Source organism: Dipodomys merriami, unplaced genomic scaffold, assembly GCF_024711535.1.
Source record: "Dipodomys merriami isolate MVZ:Mamm:240054 unplaced genomic scaffold, mDipMer1.0.p SCAF_3, whole genome shotgun sequence".
Lineage (NCBI taxonomy): Eukaryota > Metazoa > Chordata > Mammalia > Rodentia > Heteromyidae > Dipodomys > Dipodomys merriami.
The window spans coordinates 110,600,902-110,627,582 of NW_027204492.1; the positions used below are offsets into that span (position 1 = coordinate 110,600,902).

Genomic DNA, 26,681 nt, shown 5'->3' on the forward strand with positions numbered 1-26,681 from the left:
GCCCAGACCCAGGGTTCAGGCCCACGACCGGACCCCCCCCCCCCGGTCATATGTACATAGCTTTTGACCTTTTCTGCTTGTCCCAGACATATACTAGTTATTGCAAATTAGGGAAACCATGCGACCCATGTTTCTTTGGGTCTGGCTTACTTCCTTTTTTTTTTTTTTTTAAAGTCTGTTTCTCAGACAGGGTTAAATAGTGCAGAATTCCAGACATAAACAGCTTTTTTTTTGTTTGGTATATACCTTATAGCCTTGACAAAGTTATTTAAGCACTTGTATTGGCAGAGGTTTTTTTTTTTTTTTTTTTTTAAAAACATTTGGTTACTTTCCCCACCTTTTGTCACTTTCAGCTGGTGTAAGATTTTCATTATATATTTTGAACTTAAACACTGAATCAAATGTGTTTAAGTTCTCTTGCCTCTGAATATAGTTGAAAACATGCTTTTTTTTTTGCTATGAAACCATTATTTTTTTCTTTAAAAAGAATTTAAACTTTTTGATTTATTTTTTGCTCAAAGCTAGCATTCTACCACTTGAGTCACAGCTCTAATTCTGGTTGTTTGTGGTTCTTAATTGTAGATAAGAGTCTCACAGGATGCCAGGTGCTGCTGGCTCAGGCCTATAATCCTAGCTACTCAGGAGGTTGAGATCTGAGGATTGCTGGTTGAAGTCAGCACAGGCAGAAACGTCCCCGTGAGACTGTTAGGTCCAAGTAACCACTCAAAACCTGCAAGTGGAGCTGTGGTTCAACGTGGTAGAGCACTAGCCTTTGAGCAAAAAGCTCAGGAACAGGGCACAAGCCCTGAGTTCAAGCCCCACAACTGAACAAAAAAAAGCACAATTAAGTCTGTAGTGCTTAATTTCTAAGTACCTCGGTGGAGTTTTTTGTTGTTGTTGTTTGTGTATGTGTGTGAGTGTGTGTGCACACATACAACACACTAGTGTCAATCCAACTCAGGGCCTGTATACTCACTGAGCTTTTATGTGCAAGGCTAGTATTCTACCATTTGAACTACAGTTCCACTTCCAGCTTCTTTGGTAGTAAATCAGACATAAGAATATCACAACTGCTTAGGCTTGCTTTCAACCATGATCCTCAGATTTCAGCCTTCTGAGAAGCTAGGATTACAGATATGTTGGCAGCACCTATGTTGACAGAATTTATGCATTTGTGATTTAGGATTTTTAAAATTTAGGATGGATTTATCAGAACAGAACTCCATTTTAAGTCAAGGAGTATTTATGTAATATAGTTAATAATCTATATTAATAAAAATTCAGATATTGCTAGGTGTGGTGTTACACATTTGTATGGTGGAATACTCTCCTGTAATCCAAGCCCTGGGGAAGTTGAGGCAGGAAGATTGAAATTACCTCATTCTATAACTGCTTCCTAAATATTAGTACCTTTTAGAAATGTATCATGTTAAAAAGGGGCTTTTATTTTTCCTTACAGGAAACACCAGAAAAGGATACCATGGGACAAACGGCGAATGAAGGTAAGATGATAATGTTTTTAGTTATTTGGGATGAATAATTTATATGAACTTTTTAATAATTTTAATAATTTAATGAACTTTTAAAAACAACCTTAAAAAAAAGAAATAGGAGATATTAGCTGGGCACTAGTGTCTCGTGCTTATAATCCTAGCTATTCAAGAAGCTGAAATCTGAGGATTATGGTTTGAAGCCTGCCTGGGCAAGAAAGCACATGAGACTTTTTTTTGTCAGTTGTGGGACTTGAACTCAGGATATGGACACTGTCCCTGAGCTTTTTTGCTCTAGGTTAGCACTCTACCACTTTGAGCCACAGCTCCACTTATGGTTTTCGGATGGTTAATTGGTAATAAGAGCTCACAGACTTTGCTGAACTGTGATCCTCTGATCTCAGGCTCCTGAGTAGCGAGTAGTACAGGTGTGAGGCACTGGCACCTGGCCTTCCTGAGACTCTTCTCTCCAGATATGCACCAAATAACCAGAATTGGAGCTGTAACTCAAGTTGGTAGAGAGCTAGCCTTGGGCAAAAAATAAAATGTTCAGGGACAGTGTCCAGGCCCTGAGTTCAAGCCTCAATACCAGCACAAAAAAAATAAGAGCTAGTAGGTGTTTAGAATAGGAAGTTTTTGAATGGAATCGCTGTTAGAAGTAATCATATCTTTTTCTCCTACTTCTATAAATAAAAAAAGCCTGAAACTCAGGGAAGATAAGTAAACAGGTATTAAAATAATCTATGAAAAGCCAAAGTTAGAATTCACATCGTCTAGGTTTGGGGGTAGTTCACTACTATTTTCTTGGCATGTGCAAGGCCCTGGGTTTAGCCCCCAGCATTACCAAAACAATAAACACAATCACATACTCACTCTTCCTCTGGTTAAATGTAACTAATTTTGTTTAATTACTTTGTTTAATTACTTAGTTTAATGTAGTTTTAACACTAGTATTTTTATTTCTCTAGAACAGGAGCCATGCCTTTACATTTTTACATTACTCTTAGAAAGCCATACTGTAGAACTACTTCCTAAATTTAAGTGTGTAGGTTTTTCAGCCAAATAATTTAAACAGAAAGCAGCTCACATATCTTTTTCAAGTATTCATTTATCTTGAAGGGTCTCTCAGTCAAAACAAGTAGGTAGATATATTACCTTGAAATACAACATTTAAAAGTCTTTTAAGAGGGGCTGGGAAGGTGGCTAAGTGGTAGAGTGCTTGCCTAGCATGCATGAGGCCCTGGGTTCAATTCCCCAGCACCACATAAGCAAAAAGAAAAAAGCCAGAAGTGGCTCTGTGGCTCAAGTGGTAGAGCGCTAGCCTTGAGCTGAAGAGCTGAGGGACAGCGCCCAGGCCCAGAGTTCAGGCCCACGACTGGACCCCCCCCCAAAAAAAAAAGTCTTTCAAGAAGCTTATGACTTGACAGAGCATCTATAAGTTTAAAACAGTGACAGAAATAAATCAAGAATGTTTAAATCCATGAGTTCATGATAGTAACAAATCACCTACTAGTGATTTGTGGAGAGTGTTAAGAGCTCCTACAGGCTGGGCACCAATGGCTCACACTTGTAATCCTAGCTACTTAAGGAGCTGAGATCTAAGGATCACAATAAACAATTCAAAGCCAGCCCAAGCAAGAAAGCCTGTGAACCTTTTACCTCCAATTACTGCCAAAAAAGGCAGAAGTGGAGCTGTGGCCTAAGTGGTAGAGTGCTAACCTTGAGCAAAAAAGCTCAAGAATAGTGCTCATGCCCTGAGTTCAAGCCCTAGTACCAGCACCAAAAAAAGGTCTCACTTGTCATTTTGAAAACTGGAGAATAAAGGAAATAATGTATTAGTAGTACATAGTTGAAGACAAGTTTCATAGAAGTTGTCTGGATTATTTAGAAAGGATGATAGTCCTTCCATTTTGCTGCCATTAATAAACCAATGGATCTAGGTAGTAAATTCCAGACTGGAAAACGGAAAGAACAATTAACTTTATTGTCAGTGAAAAATTTATAACGACAAAAAAGAAAAAAAAAGGTGAAGGAACTACTTTAGAGTAAAAGAGAACTAAGAGATATCAACCACTGCTGTATGGGAACCTGGCATCTGAATTGGAGCATATACTTTTAAGATAATGGTACATTGTCTGTATATATGGACATATTAAAATCCAACCCCCTTATGTAACTGATGGTAATGAATTTAAAATAGAATGAAGCAATAAGAGAAATAAAAATACTGACTGGTTATTTGATGATTTTAAGGAATCGTGATTAATTGTTTAGTATTATGCTTAAGTTTTTTTTTTTTTTTTGGTCGGTCGTGGGGCTTGAACTCTGGGCCTGGGCGTTGTCCCGCAGCTCTTCAGCTCAAGGCGAGCGCTCTACCACTTGAGCCATAGCGCCACTTCCGGTTTTCTGGTGGTTTATTGGAGATAGGAGTCTCACGGTCTTTCTTGCCCGGGCTGGCTTTGAACCGCGATCCTCAGATCTCAGCCTCCTGAGTAGCTAGGATTACAGGCGTGAGCCACCAGCGCCCGGCTTATGCTTAAGTTTTAAAAACAAGTCTGGCTGGGTGCCGGTGGCTCATGCCTGTAATCCTAGCTCCTCAGGAGGCTGAGATCTGAGGATCACAGTTCAAAGCCAGCCCGGGCAGGAAACTCCATGAGACTCTTATCTCCAATATACCACTAGAAAACCAGAAGTGGTGCTGTGGCTCAAGTGGTAGAGCGCTAGCTTTGAGCTGAAGAGTGCGTGGACAGCGCCCAAGCCCAGAGTTCAAGCCCCACGACTGACAAAAAAACACCAAAAAAACAAGTCGGTCCTTTCAGAGATAGGTACTATGATATATGTGGATGAAATGAAGAGGTGAAGTATCAAGGGTTCAATGTTATTTGAATTCTTTGCCTACTCAGTTGAATTGTGTCATATTCTAGTTTTCGCATTATATTTTTTACACTCAAAAGCCTTTTAAATTCACTTCTTGAGTATGTTATTTTAAAGATCAACTCATTTTTATTTATTAATGCATTCATGTAACAAACACTTGAGTTTTTTGTGCTAGGTCCTATTCTGGACACTGTGAATACAGCAGTGAGCAAGATGGAAAAAAAAAATCAGTTCCTGATGTTATGGATTTTTCATTTGAGTAGAATGAGACCTATAGTAAGTGAAATTAAGGAGTAAGTTACAAAATGCATGGTATATTATAGAAGTGATTAGACCTATGTAGAAAATAAAAATACTAATCATAAAATTAAAATTGGTCCCTAATAGTTTATATTTTGTAGTTGCTCTTTCAGGTTGTTGGAATAGCCTTGTGGTATTGTTATTTTCTTTTTTGTTAGAGTCGATGGCTGTCAAGAAGGTTGATGAAGAGAAACCCTCTGATTCAAGCAGATCATCTGTGCAAAGTGGTAAGTTTTAAAGTAGTTTAATACAATGTCAATTTCTTTCTCCTTCAGTGTTAAAAATGGACCCTTTTGTTATTGCTTTTGGTATAGTCTGTATATAGTAAGCTCCTGTAAATAGCAAATCTAAGCAATAGCAAAAGTAAAACAATTGATTCAGGTGTTGAATGGCTCATCCTTGTAACCCTAGCTAATTGGGAGGCTGAGATCCAAAGAATCAAAGTTATATCTCTGCCTGCCTATCTTGGGACTTAAACTCAGAGCCTAGGCACTGTCCTTGAGAGATTTTTTGCTCAAGGCTAGCACTCTACCACTTTAGCTATAGATCCACTTCTAGATCTTTTGGTAGTTAATCAGAAATAAGATTCTTACCGGCTTTTTGCCCAAGCTGGCTTCAAACTGTAATCTTCAGATCACAGACTCCTGAGTAGGTAGGATTACAGGTAGGCGCCACCAATGCCCAGCAAAGAAACAAAGTTTTAAACCAGTTTGCAAAGAAAGTTGTAGAGACCCCGACCCTAAAATAAAACAACACAAAGCTGGACTGGAGGTATGGCTCAAATAAATGGTAGAGTGCCAACTAACCAATCAAGCAAGCTCGGAAAATGTGAAATTATGAGTTTAAACCTCAATACTGACAAAATATTATACTTTAAAATTCTATTGTTTTAGCTGGGCATTGGCAGCTCATGCCTGTGGTCCTAGCTACTCAAGAAGCTGAGATCTTAGGATCATGGTTCAAAGCCAGCCTAGGCAGGAAAGTCCCTGAGACACTTATGTCCAATAAACTACCCAGTAAAAGCTGGAAGTGGTACTGTGGCTCAAGTGGTAGAGTGCTAGCCTTGAGTAGAAAGAGGCTCAGGGACAGTGCCCAGGCCCTAAGTTCAAGCCCCAGGACTGGCAAAAAAAATTTTGTTGTACTTGAGATAAGTTGATATAGATTAAGTGAAATAAGAGCAGTACAAACACATTTATACAAACACATTTACTGAATAAATGTGTATTAGAATCAGGTAAATAAACTGCTGTTACTCTATCAAAATTCCTTTATTTGTTTCTAGTGTTCACCTCTTTTTTAAGTGTTGGTGATCAAATCCAGAACCTCATGAATGCTAAGCAAGCACTCTGCTACTGAGTCACATTTTGAGACCGTATTTTGAGAATCACTTCGAATTGTTGTACTTTAGTGCTCAATTCATTGAGAGGATCTGGGTTGAAATTTATACAGAGACATTATTATCAGAAAAGTTTTTTATTTTAAATGTCATGGTGATAATCAAATATAGACCAAGAATTGAACCTTCTCTTTAGAAAGTATTTTTGAAAGAGGCATGGAACAAAAACCCATTTTATTCTGAAAGTTAGTATAGGTAATATATACCCCAAACCCATTTCGTGTATATATATATTTTTTTCAGATTATTTTAATTGGGATGAATATTTGAAAGAAACTGGATCCATAAGTGCTCCTTTAGAATGCTTCAGACAGGTATGCCAAAATTCTGTAGATGTTGTATGTATTAATGTAAACCATTAACTTGTTGAAGGGTTCTGTGTGATTGTGAGGCTCTGGAGTTTGAGGAGAAAGTAGATTGTGATAGTACCACATAGAAGTCAAATGGTCTCTGCATTCACTCATGAATTTACTCGATGTTAAGTATATATGCTTGCTTATCTGGAGGGATATACAGGTATATACATAATTATAAGAAATGTGATAACTTTATATGGGAGACTTCATAGAAAAGATGCTGTTCAGGATGGTTGGCATGGGGGGAAAGATGTTTTATGAAGAGGAAACACTTGAAGCTAAAGCACAGGAGTGTGAAAGAATCTTGACTGTTGGAACATGCCCTAGGATAGCTAGAGCACAGAGTAGATAGAAGTAATAGTGTGGGATTAGGGTTAAAGGTGTGAGGGTGTTTAACTGTGCAGAGATTTTGGACTTTATCATAAGCAGTGATGAACTACTAGTTGGCTTATTTTTAGGGAGAAGAGCCTGGTCAGATTCTTCTTTTGGAAAGGCACTCGAGGTGCATTTTAGAGGTCTTGTTTGGGCTACCTGAATGTGGTCAGGTGAGAGAGACTAGTATGGGCAGTGTTTTTATTCTTCATGTCAAGCCAAGAAGGAAGCTGGGAGCAGTTCTTTTTCCATAGCCCTTGGAGTGTTAACTTCATTTACACTTTGCTGATTACTGTGTGCTGTTTTTCTTAGAGTTCATGCATTTGTAACATACTTATATTTATATATAGTCTGAGATTCCACCAACTAATGACTTCAAAATTGGCATGAAATTGGAAGCCCGTGACCCTCGGAATATGACTTCAGTATGTGTTGCCACCGTCATTGAATGTATTGGGGCCAGAGTACATTTACGGCTGGATGGTAGTGATGATAAGAATGACTTTTGGAGACTTGTTGATTCCTCAGACATTCAACCTGTTGGAACATGTGAAAGGAAAGGACAGTTTCTTCAGCCTCCATTAGGTAAGGATTAGCAATATTTCTTTAAAAAATAATTTACTTTATTGTTATTATAGAGATGATATATTAGAGGAATTATAATTGCATGTCAGGTAATAAGTACATTTCCTTTCAAACAGTGTCTTCTGATCTCTCATTCTCTCCTAGTCCCTTCCTCCTGTCTCTCACTTTCATCAGTGTCCAGTGCCCTCCACTGTTGCACTTTTCCGCCCCTTCCCCCTCAAGTTCTGTGTTCTCCCTGAAGATATACATATGAATCCATCATGCATAAGGTAAAGAAGACAGAATCACCAAAAACTAAAAACTAAAGTCTATTGTTTTCATGTCTTGGAGTTTGTTTCAGTATGTATATTATTTTATATAAATATGAAGAGGCACTTAGGCATTGTGCCTCTTGTGTTTCTTGCCTAAGAGTAGGATAAACAGTTTTTGGCTTTTTTGGTTGGTCATGGGGCTTGAACTCTGGAGCTCTTCAGCTTAAGGTAAGTGCTCTATCAATTGAGTCATAGCACCAGTTTCAGCTTTCTGGTGATTAATTGGAGATAAGAGTCCAAAGGACTTTTGGCTTTGAACCATACTCCTAAGATCTCAACTTCCCGATCCTCAGTTCTCAGCCTCCTGAGTAGATAGGATTACAGGCGTGAGCCACCAGCACCCAGCAGGACAGTTTTAAAATAACATTATTATTGTTATTTTTGTTTGTCAGTTGTGGGGCCTGAACTCGGCTTTTTTCTGCTTATGTGGTGCTGAGGAATAGAACCCAGGGCCTCATGCATGCAAAGCAAGCACTCTACCACCAAGCCACCTTCCCAGCCCTGTACTTTTATCTTTTTGTTATTTTAATTTATGTCTGACTTTAGGCAATTATAGAATTAAGAAAAATGTTATACTTAGAAAAATCTTGAATAATAGCACAGGATAAAATGGGAGTTAAGAGAAGCTGTGTCAAGTAGACTCTGGGTTTCAATTATTTATTTTACTGTGCTTACTGGATTTTTAAAAATCACCTTTCTATTGATTTATCAATTCATCTTTAGTTATTGATGTTATTGACATTAGTAAACTTCTCTTAATTACTTCAGCATGTGTATCAGTAACCAGAATAAATATTTATAGTTTTTTTAAATTGGTGGCCCTAAGGTTTGAATCTCAGGCCTTGCACTTGTTGGCAAGCACTTTGCTACTTCAGTCATGCCCCTAACTCTCCTTTTTACGTTCATTATTTAAAAAATAGGGTCTTGTTTTTTGCCTGGTCTGGCCTGGGTGCAGTTCTCCTATTTATGTCTCTCATGAAGCTAAGATAATAGGTGCATACCACTGTGCCCTGGTTTTTGGTGGTTGAGATGGTGCTTTCTAAGCTTTTTGCCCAGGTTGGACTCAAACTGTGATCCTCCCATTTTCAGTCTCCTGGGTTGCTAGGATTTATAGGCATGAGCCACCTCACCTGGCTGTAGGGTTTTTATTGCCTTGCAATAACACATACAATTAAATGCATTGCTATATGTATAGTTTTAAGCCAGGGGTTCTAAGGAGTCATTTGCAACCTTTGCCTATGGCTTTTTGGTTGTTAATGGTAGAATGGAATCTCTTTCTGGGGTCTGACTTTACTATTATTATGATCCATCTCTAAACGTGTACATGTTTGTTGGTGAACTGTAGCCAGTAGCTCTCTGAAATGAAAGTTTCTAAAAGTAACAAAAAGAGAATGGATCTGTTCTTTTTGTCCATGTCCCTAAGTCCGTAAAAAAGAAACAAGAGGAAAAAAACTGGGAGAGAGCCAGGTAAGGGGAGACAGGGTTAAAAAAGAATTGTACTCATTACCTGATTTATGTTACTATAACTCCTATCAACCTTACAATAGCAATACAAATACAAATAAATTTAAAAAGTCATTCTCTTAAGAGGAATGGTGAATGAAATCTATTTTTTAAAATATTTAACCTGCTAGCATCACTGGGAAGTTTCTTCATGATACCTAATTTATTTTTTGAAATAGGATACCAGATGAGTGTGTCATCTTGGCCTATGTTTCTCCTGAAGACATTAAATGAAGCTGAGATGGCATCTGCTACATTATTCAAGATGGTGAGGAAGGTGTTATAATACTTCTTAAATTATTAGATTAGTAAGGTTATTAGTTTGTTAGGGTCACTATAAAAAGTACCACAGGCTGGGTGGTGTAAAATTTTATTTTCTCACAGTTCTGAAAGCCTTAAGATTAAAGTGCCTTCAAGGTTGGTTTCTAGTAAGGCAATCATTGGCATATAGGTAGCTGCCTTCTTGAGTTTTTGAATGGCATCTTTGTGTGCACATCTTACAGGTTTTATCCTTGTTCTATTATACCTGTCATGCTAGATTAAAGCCCTGTCTCTGAATACTATTGCTTTGGTGGTTAGTACTTAAACATAGGAATTTGGTGGTGGGATACATGTGTCATAATTCAGCTCTTAGTATTAGGTTAGATAATTGAAATTTATTTTGTCATAGTTCTGGAGGCTCAGAGTCTGAGTCAAGGTATACGCTAGCTTGGTTACTTTGCAGCCTCTTTGTAGATGCTGTGTTCTGTGTATTTGTACATGGGCTATGTGTCTGTGTTCTACTCTCCTTGTATAATCTTGCATATTAGAATCCACCCTAATTAGACCTCATCTTAACATATTTTATTGAAGACCCCATTCCAAAATAAACAGCCCACTTTATTTGAGGATTTTTTTTCTTTGTGGGCCTGTAGTTTGACATCAGGCTCCTAATAGTTTCTTGGCATATGTTCTGCCATTTGAGCCTAGGCTCCAGTCCTTTGTGGCTTTAGTTATTTTGGTAGAGTCTCATGTCTTTTGTCCTGGGCCAGCGTCAGGTGTCAGTTCTAGCTGTGAGCCTCCCATTTAACTGGAACCACAGGCATTCAGCATCATACCTGTATTATTGAGATAGGAGTCTTGCCAACTTCTTTTTTTTTTTCTAGACTAATCTTGAAATGTGGTCTTCCCAATTTCGGCTTCCTGAGTAGCTGGGATTACAGGGGAACTTTATTTGTGGATTTATTACAAATGGTATTGACCAAGTGCAGTCAAAAATAATAAGTTAAAAAAATAAAAATTTTGCTGGATGCTGGTGGCTAATCCCTGTAATCCTAGCTACTCAGGAGGCTGAGATCTGAGGATCATGGTTCAAAGCCAGCCTGGGCAGGAAAGTCCGTGAGACTCTTATGTCCAATAAACCACTCAGTAAAAGTCAGAAGTGGAGGTGTGGCTCAAGGGGTAGAGTGCTAGTCTTAAGCACAAAGAGGCTCAGGGACAGCACCCACGCACAAATTTCAAGCCACAGTACCAGCAAAAAAAATTAAAAAATTTGAAAACAAAAAATTTTAATTCCTGCATGTTCATTACACAGTTCATTTGATGTGGAGAAACTCTCAGTGCTGCATTATTGTCAGTTGTGTTTAAATTGTTACATAACCTGCTAAGTGGTTTTTTTTGCCCTTAATTTTGTGCAAGAGGTTTCTGTTGAATTTCTTTTTTTATTAGTTTGTGTGTACCCTTTTCAGCCAAGCTTGAAACTTGACCCTGGCATCTAGATAGCCAATTAATCAGGAAGCTCTACCATGTAGCTTCCTAATTATTTCTTTGTTCTTTCTTTCTTTCTTTTTTCTTTTTTTTATTGTGAAAATACCGTACAGAGGGGTTACAATTACATGGGCAAGGTAATGAGTGCATTTCTTATCAAGCATTGTTGCCTCTTCCTTTGTTTCACCCCTTCCCATCCCTTCCCATCTTTCTCCCACCCTTCCCCCCCCCCGCTGCCGCCACCCCACCCCCGCTCATCAAAGTTGTAAAGTTCATATTTGACATAATGTCTTGTACATCTCATTGGTGCCATGGGTCCACCTGTATCCCTATTTAAACAATTTGTTTTTTCCCTTCCCCTCCACAAATTATACCAACATCAAATACAGTGAAAACGGGTTATACCGTAGGGGAGGGACATACAAAGCAACAAAGACATATCTTATAAATATGTTAGAAACAACAGCAAGAAAGAAAAAACCATTTGAGTCCTTAATTTGGGGTTCATTACTTAACATCAACTTATCTGACCATTTATGCTTGTCTCAGATATATACAAGTTATTGCAAATAAGGGAAACCATAGGACCTATGTTTCTTTGGGCCTGGCTTACTTCACTTAATATAATTTTTTTCTAAGTCTTTCCATTTCCTAACAAATGGGGCAATGTCATTCTGTCTGATGGAGGCATAGAATTCCATTGTGTATATATACCACATTTTCTTGATCCATTCATCTACTGAGGGGCATCTGGGTTAGTTCCATATCTTAGCTATGGTAAATAATGCTGCAGTAAACATAATTGTGCTGGTAGCTTTAGTGTGGTTTTGTTTGTGATCATTTGGGTAAATGCCCAAAAGTGGGATTGATGGGTCATAGGGGAGCTCTATGTGGAGTCTTTTGAGGAACCTCCATACTGCTTTCCATGTTCCTTTTCTAAAAGTACCACCACTGTCTCTCATGCAGACTTCACTTGACTGTTAAATTAACCATTTAACTCTTCCTAATCTTCAACTGTTCCACACAACTGCTGGAAATGTGTTTTTCTGACACAAAAATCTTAACCATAACATTCATTCCTGTGCTTTGAAACCCAGTGACAACTAAGATCAAATGCAAATTTCTCGGTATAACTTTTTATGTCCTGTTTTATCTGGTTTGCAGTTGCCAGGTTTCTTTTTAAAGCTGTTTTACCTCATGATGATTTTTCCTGGCTGACTTCTTAAAACTTCTTAAGTCAGGCATTAAATCCTTCCCCTAGATCCCCTTCTTAATTCATTTTTTTTAAAGTATCTTTTTTTTCCTGTTTTTATTTTTTATTGTGAAAATACCATACACAGGGGTTACGATTACATGGGCAAGATAGTGAGTACATTTCTTTCTTTCTTTTTTTTTTTGGGGGGGGGGTCCGGTCATGGGTCCTGAACCTTGGGCCTGGGCACTGTCCCTCAGCTCTTCAGCTCAAGGCTAGCACTCTACCACTTGAGCCACAGCACCACTTCCAGCTTTTTTCTTTTTGCTTATGTGGTGCTGAGGAATCAAACCCAGGCCTCATGCATGCAAGGCAAGTGCTCTACCACTGAGCCACCTTCCCAGGCCTGTGAGTACATTTCTTATCAAGCATTGTTTTCTCCTCCTTTGTTTCCCCATACCATCCCTTCCTCTCTTCACTCCCCACCCCCACTCCTCTTTTTTTTTTTGTCTGTCATGAGGCCTGAACTCTGGGCCTGGGCACTGCCCCTCAGCTCTTTAGCTCAAGGCTAGTGGTCTGCCACTTGAGCCACAGCGCCACTTCTGGCTTTTTCTGCGTATGTGGTGCTGAGGAATGGAACCCAGGGCCTCATGCATATTAGGCAAGCATTCATACATAAGTTGAATGTCTACTATGCAACAAGCTTACTCTCTGGTTAGGAAGAAAGTCAGTCAAATTAAATAATAAAATAATGAGAATATATAATTAACCTTGAGAACAATAAAAGTTTGGAATAGTTACTATATGGAATTGAAGGGGAGACAGTCTAGGGACACATGCCATTATTTTGGATGGCTCAGCTGAAAAAGCATGAAAATACATCGCACTATAGGTAGTAAGCATTTGAGACTTTTCTCCAGCAGTGCTTAGCAGCTAAATATATAAATAATTGAGTGAAACAGATGCTGGTAATGAACTAATAAGTTTTTGAGATAATAGGGCAAGAATAAGGAAATACCTTGGTTTAGGGTACTAAGAAGAGAGTAATGACATGATGCTCTGTACTCTTGTTTTGAGGGGAATGATGGAATGTTTGGATCTTTGGTCCTCTTCTGTATCAGTGGTTCTCAGTGAGAAGAGGAGGTAATTCAATTCCCATTAGGGATATCTTCCAGTTTTGCACTGTGAGAGGGTTGGTAGTATTACTGACATCTAGTGAAGAGACCAGGAATGCTGCTAAACTCCTACAGCACATAGAAAGGTTCCCACATCAAAGGACATTCTTTCCCCAAATGTCAGTAGTGCCAAGACTGAGAAACCTTTAATCTGCATTCTTTGGAATATATTATATTTCCTAGATTTAAATATAGATAATACGCAGATGACTTTCAAATTTATATTTCGTATCCAGACCTTTTGCTTCTAACTTAAACTTCTCTATCGAGCTACTTACCTATTGAGAGCATCTCCACTTGGATATCTAATAGAAATTTTAGACTTGTACCTGCAATCTCCCCAGCTCAGGACAGCCATCTTTCCAGGTGATCAGGACATAAGCCTTGGTGAACACTTCTTTCTAACAGTCTAAGGAAATCCTGTTGGCTCTACTTTAAAAATATATCCCAAATATTTTTGGGATATATATTTGACCATTTCTCCTTGTCTCTGCTCAAGTTTCTTGTTGATTACTTTCCCTTGTCCCCAGTCAGGCCTTACTAGTACTACTAGAATGTACAGTTTACCAGAGCAATGATATTTGCTATTGTTTTTCACCAATGAATCTTAATATTCCTGGTACATACCTAAAAGAATGTATTTCTTGAATGTGAATGGATTAGTCTGATTTTATTTCTTTCCAGGTTCTTAGCTCTGCAGGGAAAAAAGTGAGATGTTGGAGAGCAGAGTTTCTAATCTGTGAGAAATTCTTTCTTCCTGTATTAATTGATAAATATGGAATTTAGTTTTTGGTTGCTAAGGTTTATAAGAGCACATTTGAGATAATGTTTCTTAATATATTTACACAGTAAAAAGCATTTTTTCCCTAAAAATGTCTTGGTAGGAACCACCAAAGCCACCCCTAAATAATTTTAAAGTGGGGATGAAACTGGAGGCGGTTGACAGAAAGAATCCTTTCTTTATCTGCCCGGCAACCATTGGAGATGTTAAAGGAGATAAAGTCTATGTTCAGTTTGATGGTTGGAGTGGAACATTTGATTATTGGTGCAAGTATGACTCCAGAGATCTCTTCCCAGTTGGGTGGTGTTGCCTGACAGGAGATGTATTACAGCCAATTGGAAAAAAGGGTAAGCTAATAAATAATGATACGGGTTTTTAAATTTTTACTGGAATTAAATCCAATGACATTATGTTAGCATTAGTAGTGTTAGTACTTCATTGCCCAACTAGATGGTAGAAAGGTTAGCAAGATCACTGTCTAGTTTGGAGAACTAGTGATCAAGTGAGGGTCTGATTAGAATTCTTGAAGACCTCATCATCATCTAAGTTCCAGTTCCCTACTGGAGATTTGGACAAAAGCTAATGATCACATTTGAACCTATGAAGTCTTTTTGCTATAGTAATTGAATGGAGAGATGGGAGATAAGCTACTCTTGTACTTATTCAATTAAAAATTGCATATGAAGTCTGGGAATAACTAAATGGTAGAGTGTATGAATAGCATTCATAAGACCTAAGTTGTATCTTCAGCACCCAAAAATATTTTTACACCTGTTATTCCATTGTTCTTTTTGTTTTTGGTGGTGGTTGTAGGGCTTGAACTCAAGGCCTAGACGCTGTCCCTGAGCTCTTTTTGCTCAAGGCTGGTACTCTAAGCACTTAAAGCCACAGCTCAACTTTCAGTTTTCTGGTGGTTAATTGGAGAAAAGAGTCTCATGGACTGTCCTTCCTGGGCTGGCTTTGCATGAGCCACCAGCACCTGGCCCATTGTTCATATCTTTGTTTTTTCTGTTCTTGGGGCTTGAACTCTGGACCTGGGCACTGTCCCTCAGCTCTTCAGCTCAAGGCTAGCGCTCTACCTACCATATGAGCCACAGTGCCACTTCTGGCTTTTTCTGCTTATGTGGTGCTGAGGAATTGAACCAAGGGTCTCAAGCATGTGAGGCAAGCACTCTACCACTGAGCCACCTTCCCAGCCCCTGTTCATATCTTAAACATAAATTTTGGGCACTCCTGGGATTAAACCTAGGGCTTCATGCTTGGTGGGCAAGTGCTTTAGGACTGAGATATGCCTCCATTTTTTTGCACTGGTTATTTGGAAATAGGGTTTTGTTTTTGCTCAGACTTGTATCTAAAGTTTGATCTTTTTTTTTCAAATTAAATTTTATGCCAGTCCTGGGGCTTGAACTCAGGGCTTACACTGTCCGTGACCTTCTTTTACTCAAGGCTAGCCCTCTACCACTTGAGTCACAGCTTTACTTCTGGCTTTTTTTCCTAAGTTGTGGGACTTGACCTCTCGCCCTGAGTGCTGTCCCTGAACTCTTTTGCTCAAGGTTAGTGCTTACCACTTTGAGCCACATTGCCACTTTCATTTTTTTTTGGTAGTTTATTTGAGATAAAAGTCTCATGGACTTTCCTGCTTGGGCTCGTTTCAAACCGTGATCCTCAGATTTCAGCATCCTGAATAGCTAGGATTACAGGTGTGAGCTGCTGGCACATGGCTAGATCCTCCTATTTTATGCTCCTGCTGTAGCTTAGATGACAAGTGCACCACACTCTGCTTTTTCTGTTAAGATGGAGTTTCATGAGCTTTTTTGCTTGAGCTGAATTACAGTTTTGGTCCTACTGAACTCAGCCCTCCAAAGAAACTAGATTGATAAGCATGTACCCCTATACCAAGCACTTAGTTGAGAAAGAGGTCTCATGAACTTTGCAAAGCTAGCCTTGAACCATGATCCTTCTGATTTTAGCCTTCCGAGTGGCTAGGATTGTAGGCATGAGCCATGGAGCATGGCTGTTAATTTTTAAATGTTGAGTTTAACAACTATTGAAAACAGGGTTTATAAGATTTTTGTCCTACTTTCAATTTACATCAATAATTAGATAATCTTAAGTAGAATCTACATGTGAGTGAAAATTTTTAATTCTCTAGAAGCCATTTTAGATTTCTATGTTATTTTAGCTTTGGTAATGTTTATCACTTGTAATGTTAGGTTTCCTAAGTTGAATATTATGATTATATTTTCTTTCAGAGAAAAATCATCAAAATATTGAAGTTCCTTGGAGCTTCCAAGGGCTGAGACATGTCTAACATGGTCTTCAGTGATAGAATTAACTCCTGAAGGGCTGGGAAGGTGGCTCAGTGGTAGAGCGCTTGCCTTGCATGCCTGAGGCCCTGGGTTCGATTCCTCAGCACCACATAAGCAAAAAGAAAAGAAACCGGAAGTGGCACTGTGGTTCAAGTGGTAAAGCGCTAGCCTTGAGCTGAAGAGCTGAGGGACAGTGCCCAGGCCCAGAGAGTTCAGGCCCCATGACTGGACCCCTCCCCCCCCCAAAAAAAGAATTAACTCCTGAAATTTAAATCAGGTCTAAGCATAGAACCAAGTCACTGGCCTAAGTTTAATATAACCAATTTTAGACAAAATTTACCTTGCTAAATGTATTCATACCAGAAAAAAGATAAATATAGAAAATAAGTAGGTGAGGTATGCAGAAGAGGGTAGACTTTATTATATGCTATTATACTGCAGTACTATATATCATGATTTTTTTTGCCAGTCCTGGAGCTTGAACTCAGGACCTGGGCTCTGTCCCTAAGCTTCTTTTGCTCAAGGCTAGCACTCTACCACTTGAGCCACCATGCCACTTCTGGCTTTTTCTGTGTATGTGGTACTGAGGAATTGAACCCAGGGATTCATGCATGCTAGGCAAGCACTCTACCACTAAGCCACATTGCCAGGCCATCCTGATTTTTTTACTCCAAAACTTTTTTTGTGCCAGTACTGGGGCTTGGACTCAGGAATACATGTTCTTGCTTGGCTTTTTTGCTCAAGGCAAGAGCTCTACCACTCTAGTTTTTATGATGTTCTTTTTATTAGGAACCTCTTTTACCAGTTTCTTGCTGCCGTAACTCTAGGAAGTAGTAACTAGTGGCTGATTTTGTAAAATTTTATATGATACAGATCTAGGTGCATATGATGCTAAGATAAAGCATACTCTCTGTTCTCAAGAAGTTTACATTCCAGTTGAAGGGAGATGGAAAGATAGACAAGTAAAATACAATGAAGAATTAATAAAAAAAATAAAGATGTGCTATTGATACAGAGGCAATCAAAAACTTCTAATCTGAGCTAGAATGAAAAGTAATTGGGTAAAGGAAAAAATGACGGGGCTGGGAAGGTGGCTCAGTGGTAGAGTGCTTGCCTTGCATGCCTGAGGCCCTGGGTTCGATTCCTCAGCACCACATAAGCAAAAAGAAAAAAAAAAGCCTGAAGTGGTGCTGTGGCTAAAGTAGTAGAGCACTAGCCTTGAGCTGAAGAGCTGAGGGACAGCACCCAGGCCCAGAGTTCAGGCCCCACGACCGGACCTCCACCCCCCCCCCCCAAAAAAAAAAGAAAGTAAAAAAAAAGAAAAAATGACAGGTGATATGACTATTAAGAGAGATGTTAGTGTTAGACTGAATGGAAATGCAGGTAAGGTGAACCTATCACAAAGGTATAAATTTTCACTTTATCATGAAAACAGGTGAGTTTTTGGGGGGACACAAATGGAATGTGAGATTGGGAATGTTGTTGTCCTCCAGTAAAAGTTCCTACCTTTTTTTTCCTTCATGATACAGTTTATATGCCTAGCATAATGACTATATTTCCTGCCCCTAGCAGTATGGTACACCTATGAGTCTTAAGTACACACAGTGTGTTCCACTTCTAGGAAGTATATTATAGAGAATTGAACTGTGTCCTCCTTTATTCCTTTTTCCTGCTTCTATCCTGGTACTAGAAGTGTGGTTTTGGCTGTGAGTTACTTTCCCAGACCATGTGATAGGGACTCATAGGTAATACAGAGTGGAAAGCAAGAAGGAGTTGTAGTTCCCTGTAGGGCAGAACTTCATATTAGTCTACATAGTTCATTTCTAGACTGTTCTTTGAGAGAGATAAACTGAAATAACTAAATATTTAGCTATACTATTTTAAGCGTTTTCTCTTACTTTTAGGTTAACTTAATTCTAACTGATACAGCGTAACTGGGGCATCCAAATACATAAGTCCATTGGATAGTAGCATGTACAGATGTGAACCCTAGAAAAAAGACAGTGGCTAGTTAAGCAGATTTTAGAGTTGTTACATTCACTATAATACTCTGTGACAGGTGGGAATGTAGATGCTGGGAGGTTAGTGGGTATAGCTTACACAGTGTGTTAATAGTAACAAATAGTAAAAGTTTTGAGTCTTTTTTGTTTTTGTTTTTGTTTTTGTTTTGCTGTTGTTGTTGGTCATGGGTCTTGCACTCTGGGCCTGGGCGCTGTCCCTCAGCTCTTCAGCTCAAGGCCAGCACTCGACCACTTGAGCTACATGCCACTTCTGGTTTTCTGGTGGTTCATTGGAGAAAAGAGTCTCATGGACTTTTCTGCCCAGGCTGGCTTTGAACTACGATCCTCATATCTCAGCCTCCTGAATAGCTAGGTTACATGCATGAGCCGCCAGCACCCAGCTTGAGTCTGTTTTTAATTGTGTGTATGTAATAGGAAGAGATAGGACAGACTAAGACAGAACTTTGTGAGCTAAAATTTTGAATAGTAATTCTTGGATTTGAATCACCTGGAGGCCTGGATTGGCCTCCATCTGTGAACCTTTCTGTTTCAGCCTCCCAAGTAGCCAGGATTATAGGTATGAGCCACTGCCACCTGGCTAGGTGTTCATATAATTTTTTTAAAATTAAAGGTGAGTAGCATATTCCCTGCTTATATATCACACACCTTTAGCAAAAAGATGTTTTGTGCCCTGAGCTTTTTTTGCTCAAGGCTAATTCTCTACCACTTGAGCCACAGCTCTACTTCTGGCATTTTTGGTGATTAATTGGAGATAAAAGTCAAGGATTTATCTGTCAGGGCTGGCCTGGCTTCCAACTATTTGTAAAACCAATGGTGGCAGTTAAGTGTCCCTTTGCCCTAGCAAGTGAGGGGGTGTGTTACTCTTACTCTTTCTTCTTGGATTGCTAAGTGTTAGAATGTGGATAAAAAGGTTGCAAAATGTAATGTTTTCTGTCACAGGCGAAATTTACCACATACTAGTTTTTGAATATGTCAGCAACAAAACAATAGACTGTTGAAATTGTAAAATGAAGATCTTTAAAAAAAAAGTAGTTGGAGGCCAGGTCTAGTGGCTCACACCTCTAATCCTAGTTACACAGACTGAGATCTGAGAATTGTGGTTTGAAGTTGGAAGTCAGCCCAGGTAAGGGAATCCGTGACTCTTATCTCCAATTAACCACCAGAAAACCAGAGGTGGAGCTGTGGCTCAAAGTGGTAGAGCCCTAGCCTTGAGCAAAGAAATTTGCTCATGGATAGTTCCCAGGGTCTTAGTTCAAACCCCATGACTGACCAAAAAAAAAAGTAGTTGGCTTTATTTTTTCATTGGGCTTGAACTCTGGGGCCTGGATGCTGTCCCTGAGCTCTTCAGCTCAAGGCTAGCACTCTACCACTTGAGCCACAGTGACACTTCTGATTTTCTGGTGGTTTATTGGAGATAAGAGTCTCATGGACTTTCCTGCCGGGCTGGGTTTGAACCTTGATCCTCAGATCTCAGCCTCCTGAGTAGCTAGGATGATAGGCGTGAGCCACCAGCACCCAGCAAGTAGTTGGCTTTTGATCAGGTAAGTAAATAGTTTCATAGCTCTTTCTATAAAGAAATTTTATTTGGCACAAGTATGTAAAATTTAATTTTAAGTGCTAATACAATTGTCAAGAGATATGTGTACACACACACACACATACACACACACACACAGACACAGACAGACCGACAGACAGACAGACACACACACACACACACACACACACACACACACACACACACACACACGTTTGCCTCAAACATGGACAAAAGTAATCCTGGCAGGTAATCTCTGTTCAAGATAATAAAATTGTCTAATTAGGCTACCAGATAACTAGTAGTTACAGATCATTTGGGCATGATAGTAGCCTTTCCATGATAACATTATGTATTAATTGTAGTATATGAAACATTTATTTGATATACATATAGGAATATAATGTATTATAGCTTTAAATATGTATAATTTTTATTTTTCAATTATACCTCAATAAAGCTAAAAAAAAAACACCCAAGAGCAGAGGAGTGACCAGACCTCTAAAAGATGAAGAAGAAGCCATAGGTAGTTGCTTTGCTTTGTTTTTTCTATATTGATTTGCAAGATTATTACTATATATGGAAAAAATTGTTTAGCATCTGAAAGATTTCTGAGTTAAGAAAAAAAAGAAAGTTGTCAAAACTGCTAGAAATTTTCAATGTTTCAAAGCTAACTTTTTATAAAAGCTTCTTCCTGCAATCCTAACTACTCAGGAGGCTGAGATTTGAGGATCGCAGTTCGAAGCCAGTCTGGGCAGAAGAGTCTGTGAGACTCTTATCTCCAATTAACTACCAAAAGAGCCAGAAGTAGAGCTGTGTCTCAAGTGGTAGAGTGCTAGTCTTGAGCAGAAAAGCTCAGGGACAGCACCCAAGCCCTGAGTTCAAACCCTAGTACTGGCTCACACACAAAAAAGTCTCTTTAAATTTTCAGATAATGTGAAATCTTAATATACATTAAACATTTTAAATAGTATCTTTGTTTTATTTTGATGAATAAGCTTTGGGAATGAAGATTAAGTTAAACACTTAAGTATTCATAACAAGATAATGCCTTAATTATGTTATTTTGTTTTATTGTTATTTTTTGCCGTGTTGTTCTCTCAGTTCCTGATACAAAGGCTGTAGCTGAAGCACAATCTTCTGCTTCTGGAGAGACCCAGCGGCTGGTGCAAACTCTGAAGAAAACCATGGCAACACCAGAAACAGCGTCAACAAGGAAATCTGGTAGAATTAAAAAATCTAAATCTATTCCAGTTCCTAAGAAGGGGAGCTCTGTTAAAACTACCACTTCAAAGAAAACCAAGGTTAGTCATATACCTTGCTAATTTATATTTCTCTGCCATGCTTTATTATTTATTACATAGAGTTTAGAAATTTATTAAGAATGTGCTGAGGTCTTTTTTGCAATACACTTTTATTGTAAAGGTGTTAAACTAAAGCCACACACATATTTTTTATTAATAATTTTGAGTACTTGGGATCTTTTTTTTTTTTGTCAGTCGTGGGCTTCTGAACTCTGGGCCTGGGCACTGTCCCTCAGCTCTTTAGCTCAAGGCCAGCGCTCTACCACTTGAGCACAGCACTACTTCTGGCTTTTTCTGCTCATGTGGTGCTGAGGAATCGAACCCAGGGTCTCATGCATGCAAGGCAAGCACTCTACCACTGAGCCACCTTCCCAGCCCCAAAAGGTTTAATTCTTGTGTAATTGGTGGAAAAGAGAGTAGCTGGCAGAAAAGAAAATACTGAAGAAATAATTTATCAAAATTGCCCATATTTCATAAGTGATAGAAATATAATAACAAAATATTCAACTAGGGCTAGGAAGGTGGCTCAGTGGTAGAGCTCTTGCCTTGCATGCATGAGGCCCTGGGTTTGATTCCTCAGCACCACATAAGCAAAAAGAAAAAAAAAGCCGGAAGTGGTGCTGTGGCTGAAGTGGTAGAGTGCTAGCCTTGAGCTGAAGAGCTGAGGGACAGCGCCCAGGCCCAGAGTTCTGGCCCCACGACCGGACCCCCCCAAAAAAGAAAAAAGAAATTTATAGACTTTTATTTAGCAGTGTGAAAAAAATTTATTGCATGGAAGGAACCTCAGAAAACTAAGTTCTATATAGTGAACTATTTTGACTAAGGCGTAATGAGTTGAACTAGATCAGAGAATCTTGGCTTCTTGATCGCTTCCTGCACATTTGAGGAACTCTGAAAAGTACTGCAGTTCATGATACACAGATTTCCAACCTGAGGACTTCTGATAACTAGTTTTGTGAACCAGTGTTGGCTATAATTTTGAGCATAATGTAAACTCATGTTCTTTGTTTTTAACAGGAAAAATTTATTCCTGTATTGTGTTCCACATCTTCAGCTTCTCTGCGTTCTCTGACCAGAGGCCGTGGCAGTTCTAAGGATGCTAGTTCTGGACCATCTAAAATAGTGATGTCTACAGGTAATTTAGTATTTTTACAGGTTGTAAAATTCCCTTATATTCTGTATTGTTTTCAGTATCTGGAAATAATTCTTGGGAATAAGAGGTAAAAAGGTGATAATAGTGAATATTTCCTTAAGTGTTTTCACATTAAAGCATTTTATAAGTCATCATGACTGTAATAAGGAAAAATGTCTGTTTAAATATGTAAAGTCAGTTGAAAATTCAGTGTCTTAAAATATGTTAAGATCTATAACATTTATGTTGTTGATGAATTGATTCTCAATTTCTTTTTATTTTGCCACTGTATAGTGTGTACTTTTTGTTGTTATTTTGCTAGTCCTGAGGCTAGAATTCAGGGCCTGGACTCTGTCCTTGGACATTGTTGCTCAAGGCTAGTGCTCTGCCACTTGAGCCACAGTTTCACTTCTGTTTTTTTGATGCTTAATTGGAAATAGGAGTCTCATGAAATTTCCTTCCTGGGCTGGTTTTGAGCCACGATCCTCAGATTTCAACTTCCTGTGTAGCTAGGATTACAGACTATGAGCCACAGGCACCTGGCTATTGTCTGTATTTTTACAGCTACTTCAAAGTTTTAAAAATTTCATTTGAGTCAGGCACCAGTGGCTCATACCTGTAATCCTGGCTACTCAGGAAGCTGAGATCTGAGGATCGAGGTTAAAAGCCAACCTGGACAGGAAAAGTCCATGAGACTCTCACCTCCAATAAAACACCAGAAAACTGGAAGTGGTGCTGTGGCTCAAGTGGTAGAGTGTTAGCCTTAAGCTAAAGAGCTCAGGGACAGTGCCCAGGCCCTGAGATCAAGCTACACAACTGACATCCACAAAAAATTCATTTGAAAATACTTACTCTTGACAGATCCTTTCCTTGCCTGTCAGGTGTTGTGACTTTGACTGTTCTTTGCTATGTAAAGAATGTGAAAGAAGACAGACCCAGTCAAGTCAATTCCTCTTATTTCCTATGCATATTTCCTTATTCCTTTCCTGTTTTTAAAGAACATGTTCTAGGGCTTCCTCTCCTAGGTCCTTAATTATTTTCCCTCTACTCTTCTATTCCTTGGACTTTTCCTTTTTTTGGTCGTTCATAGGATTTGAACTCTGGGCTTAGGCGCTGTCCCTGAGCTCTTCAGTTCCAGGCTAGCACTCTACCACTTGAACCACAGCACCAACCACTTCTGGTTTTCAGGTGGTTAATTGAAAATAAGAGTCTCATGGACTTTCCTGCCTGGGCTGGCTTTGAACTGCGATCCTCAGATCTCAGCCTTCTGAGTAGCTAGGATTACAGCCGTAAGCCACCAGTGCTCGCCTTTCCTTGGACTTTTTCCTTTTTCTTTCTTGACTAAAATAAAATTACATTGTTTATTTTTTAAAAGAGAGATCACCTTAAAAAGTATTATTTTAGCATACCTTATTTTACAGTTTATTTTTGACTTTTAGTCCATTATTAGGAGAGATTAGTTCAATAAATACAGGCTGATCATATGTAAACTGAAAATCTGAAATCTGAAATGGTTTAAATTTTAAAACTTCTTGAGCCCTTAGTGTGAAATCACAAGCGACAAACCCTTGACTTCATGTGGGGGGTTGCAGTCAAAACACAGGTGCCGAAAACATTGTAAAAGTATTGTCTGTACATAATTTATTTCTCACATATGAGATATAAAAGAGTTTTGTGTGTAATTTATTTCCCATATGTGAAATATAAGAGTTTTGTGTTTAGACCTAACTCTTACCCCAAGATATTCTCATTGTGTAATCTGAAGCACTTCTAGTCCCAGCCATTTCAGATAAGATATAATTAACCTATATAAGAAAGAAGAGATAAAACATTGGAATTCTTAGCAGGCAGTGTGTGGCTCACACCTGTAATCCTAACTACTCTGGAGGCTGAAGTTGTGAGGATTATGGTATGAAGTCAGCCCAGCCTAGGGAGGAAAGTCAAAGAGATTCTTATTTCCAATTAAGCACCCAAACAGGAGAAAGTTGAGCTGTGGCTCAAATGGTAGAATGCTAACCTTGAGTTAAAAAGCTCAGGGGGCAGTACCTTGGCAATGAGTTTAAGCCCTAGGATGGGCACAGACAAAACATTGAAATTCTTGTTCACCTTTGCTTGTGTTTGAGAGAATGTATCTGTAACGTCCATAACTCTAGTTTGAGTTTTAATCACCACTGCATCTCTATTTCCTATATTGCTACAAAGTTGCATTACCATGTGTTTCAATGTAGTAAAACAGATTAATGAGTTTTTACAATAATAAATACAGTCTATGAAAGTTTGCAGTCGAAATTAATGAGTTAAAAATAATGTACCTCTTGATTTAGTTTTGATAATGGTTGGTATACCTGCATGGTTTTTTGTTTGCTTTTTGGCCACATAGGGCTTGAACTCAGGGCCTTAGCACTGTCCCTGAACTTTTTCACTCAAGGCTAGCACTCTACCAATTTGAGCCACACCACTTCTAGTTTTCTGGTGGTTAATTGGAGATAAGAGCCTCTTGGACTTTCCTGCCCGAGGCTGGCTTTGAACTGTGATTCTCGGATCTCAGCCTCTTGAGTAGCTAGGATTACAAATGTGAGCCACTAGTGCATAGCTTACCTGCATGTTTTTACAGTGTATATTGATGTATATTTATTGATTCTGATAAAAAATGATTAATTTGAGATTATAATTGAATTCTATATTAGGCTTTTATTAAGGAGTTTTAGTTTTCCAGTGAACCTTGCCATATATAGAATGGATATTTTTATAGTCTTTATTGTTATTGTTGTTATTGTTGTTGGTTGTGGTGCCAGAATTCAGGGCCTGAGTGCTGTCCCTGAGGATTTTTGCTCCAGGCTAGTGCTCTGCCACTTTGAGCCACAGCTCCACTTCTGGTTTTCCAGTTGCTAGTTGGAGATAAAGAGTCTCATGGACCTTCTTGCCTTAGCTGGCTTTGAACCAAATCTTGGCCCTCTGAGTAGCTAGGATTACAGGTGTGAGCTGCTGGCACCAGGCTTTATTTTTATATTCTTAATAAATATGCATGATTAGAACTTAGTATGGAATATACTTTAAATATTTGGTTATTTTAGAAAATACAACTGAAGTACAATATGGTGATTTAAAAGAAATTCAGTCTGAAAAAGGAATATATCAAGATGACCAGTTTCACAAGGAAATTAATGTTGTTTACAATTAAATAAGAAATATATTGACCTCTCTTTGTACCATGTTACATAATATAAAAATATATGAAGAATATTCCTAAACTTTATATACTACAGTTTTTATATAATTTGAACAAAACTCTAAAATATTGAAGACATATTTTGACTTTTTTGTTGTATATTTAATATATGTATTCAAATATGCTGATAAATTTGCCTACATATTTTTAGGTAGCAGAAGGAACACTACTATTAACCATATTTAGTTTTTCCTTAAATGGAGTGACAAATGGGATATAGTAATTGTGTACTATGTTCGCAAGGCTTCTTTTAATCAATCTCATTTATTGTTGTTGTGTCGATAAACACATTTTTCCTCAAGTCTGTGTCTATATAAACAAACATGGAAACACTGGCCCTCACCTGGATCCAAAGAAAATCCAGAATCTTCCTGATCACTTTGGCCCAGGCCCTGTGAATGTGATACTTCGTAGGACTGTGCAGTCCTTTGTGGATTGTGCCTTTGAGGCAAAGACTGTCTTTGGATTTCTCAAGCCAGATAATCGTGGAGGAGAAGTGATAACTGGTATAGTAATCTAATCCTTTACTCAATTTTGTTTCCAAAGTTGATTTTCAAATTAGGCAAGGTAGGATTTTATGACATGTAGACTATAATATTTATATTCTATTAATGTGCTATAATCTTTATTACACTTTTGTAATGAGATATGTACAATAGTTACAGAATGTTTATAGACCTAACACTGTTTTGGGAACTTTACTTGCCAAATGGACAAATGATGTTAGAGTGATTACTAATATCACGCTAATGAGGTATGGAATTTTCTTTTTATGTATTCGTACCTCAGTAATTGAACATTTTACATTTATATAGCAAACAGATTGCCCTATAAGAAGTTTTAAATATAAATATAACTCAAGAACTCATTGAAAGATAAGATGCAACTTGTGATTTCTGTGATTCTGTTATTAGACACTACAACATTTGTGCCAGTAGAGTGTTTGGAATAGAAAAAAATGTTTTTACCAAAGGATTTCTATTCTGTTTACTTTCTAAATATTTTAAAGTAAGACTTTTTTTAACCAGAGCAAGCTCTGGTTAAAAATGTGTTTGAATGAGAGAA

At 38.4% G+C, this 26,681-nt stretch overlaps 1 protein-coding gene across 3 annotated transcripts in view; it reads left to right on the top strand.

Moving 5' to 3' along the window:
• The window catches only part of Scml2 (Scm polycomb group protein like 2), a 52,183-nt gene that overhangs the window by 11,852 nt on the left and 13,650 nt on the right, over window positions 1–26,681 (top strand). For all 3 annotated transcript variants that reach the window (XM_070040790.1, XM_070040792.1, XM_070040791.1), the window contains exons 2-11: window positions 1,460–1,502; window positions 4,826–4,894; window positions 6,307–6,377; window positions 7,142–7,376; window positions 9,370–9,458; window positions 14,188–14,431; window positions 20,412–20,477; window positions 21,056–21,255; window positions 22,273–22,390; window positions 25,919–26,122. In XM_070040790.1, the coding sequence (XP_069896891.1) occupies window positions 1,460–1,502; window positions 4,826–4,894; window positions 6,307–6,377; window positions 7,142–7,376; window positions 9,370–9,458; window positions 14,188–14,431; window positions 20,412–20,477; window positions 21,056–21,255; window positions 22,273–22,390; window positions 25,919–26,122 (1,339 nt within the window). The remainder of the gene's footprint in view (window positions 1–1,459; window positions 1,503–4,825; window positions 4,895–6,306; window positions 6,378–7,141; window positions 7,377–9,369; window positions 9,459–14,187; window positions 14,432–20,411; window positions 20,478–21,055; window positions 21,256–22,272; window positions 22,391–25,918; window positions 26,123–26,681) is intronic.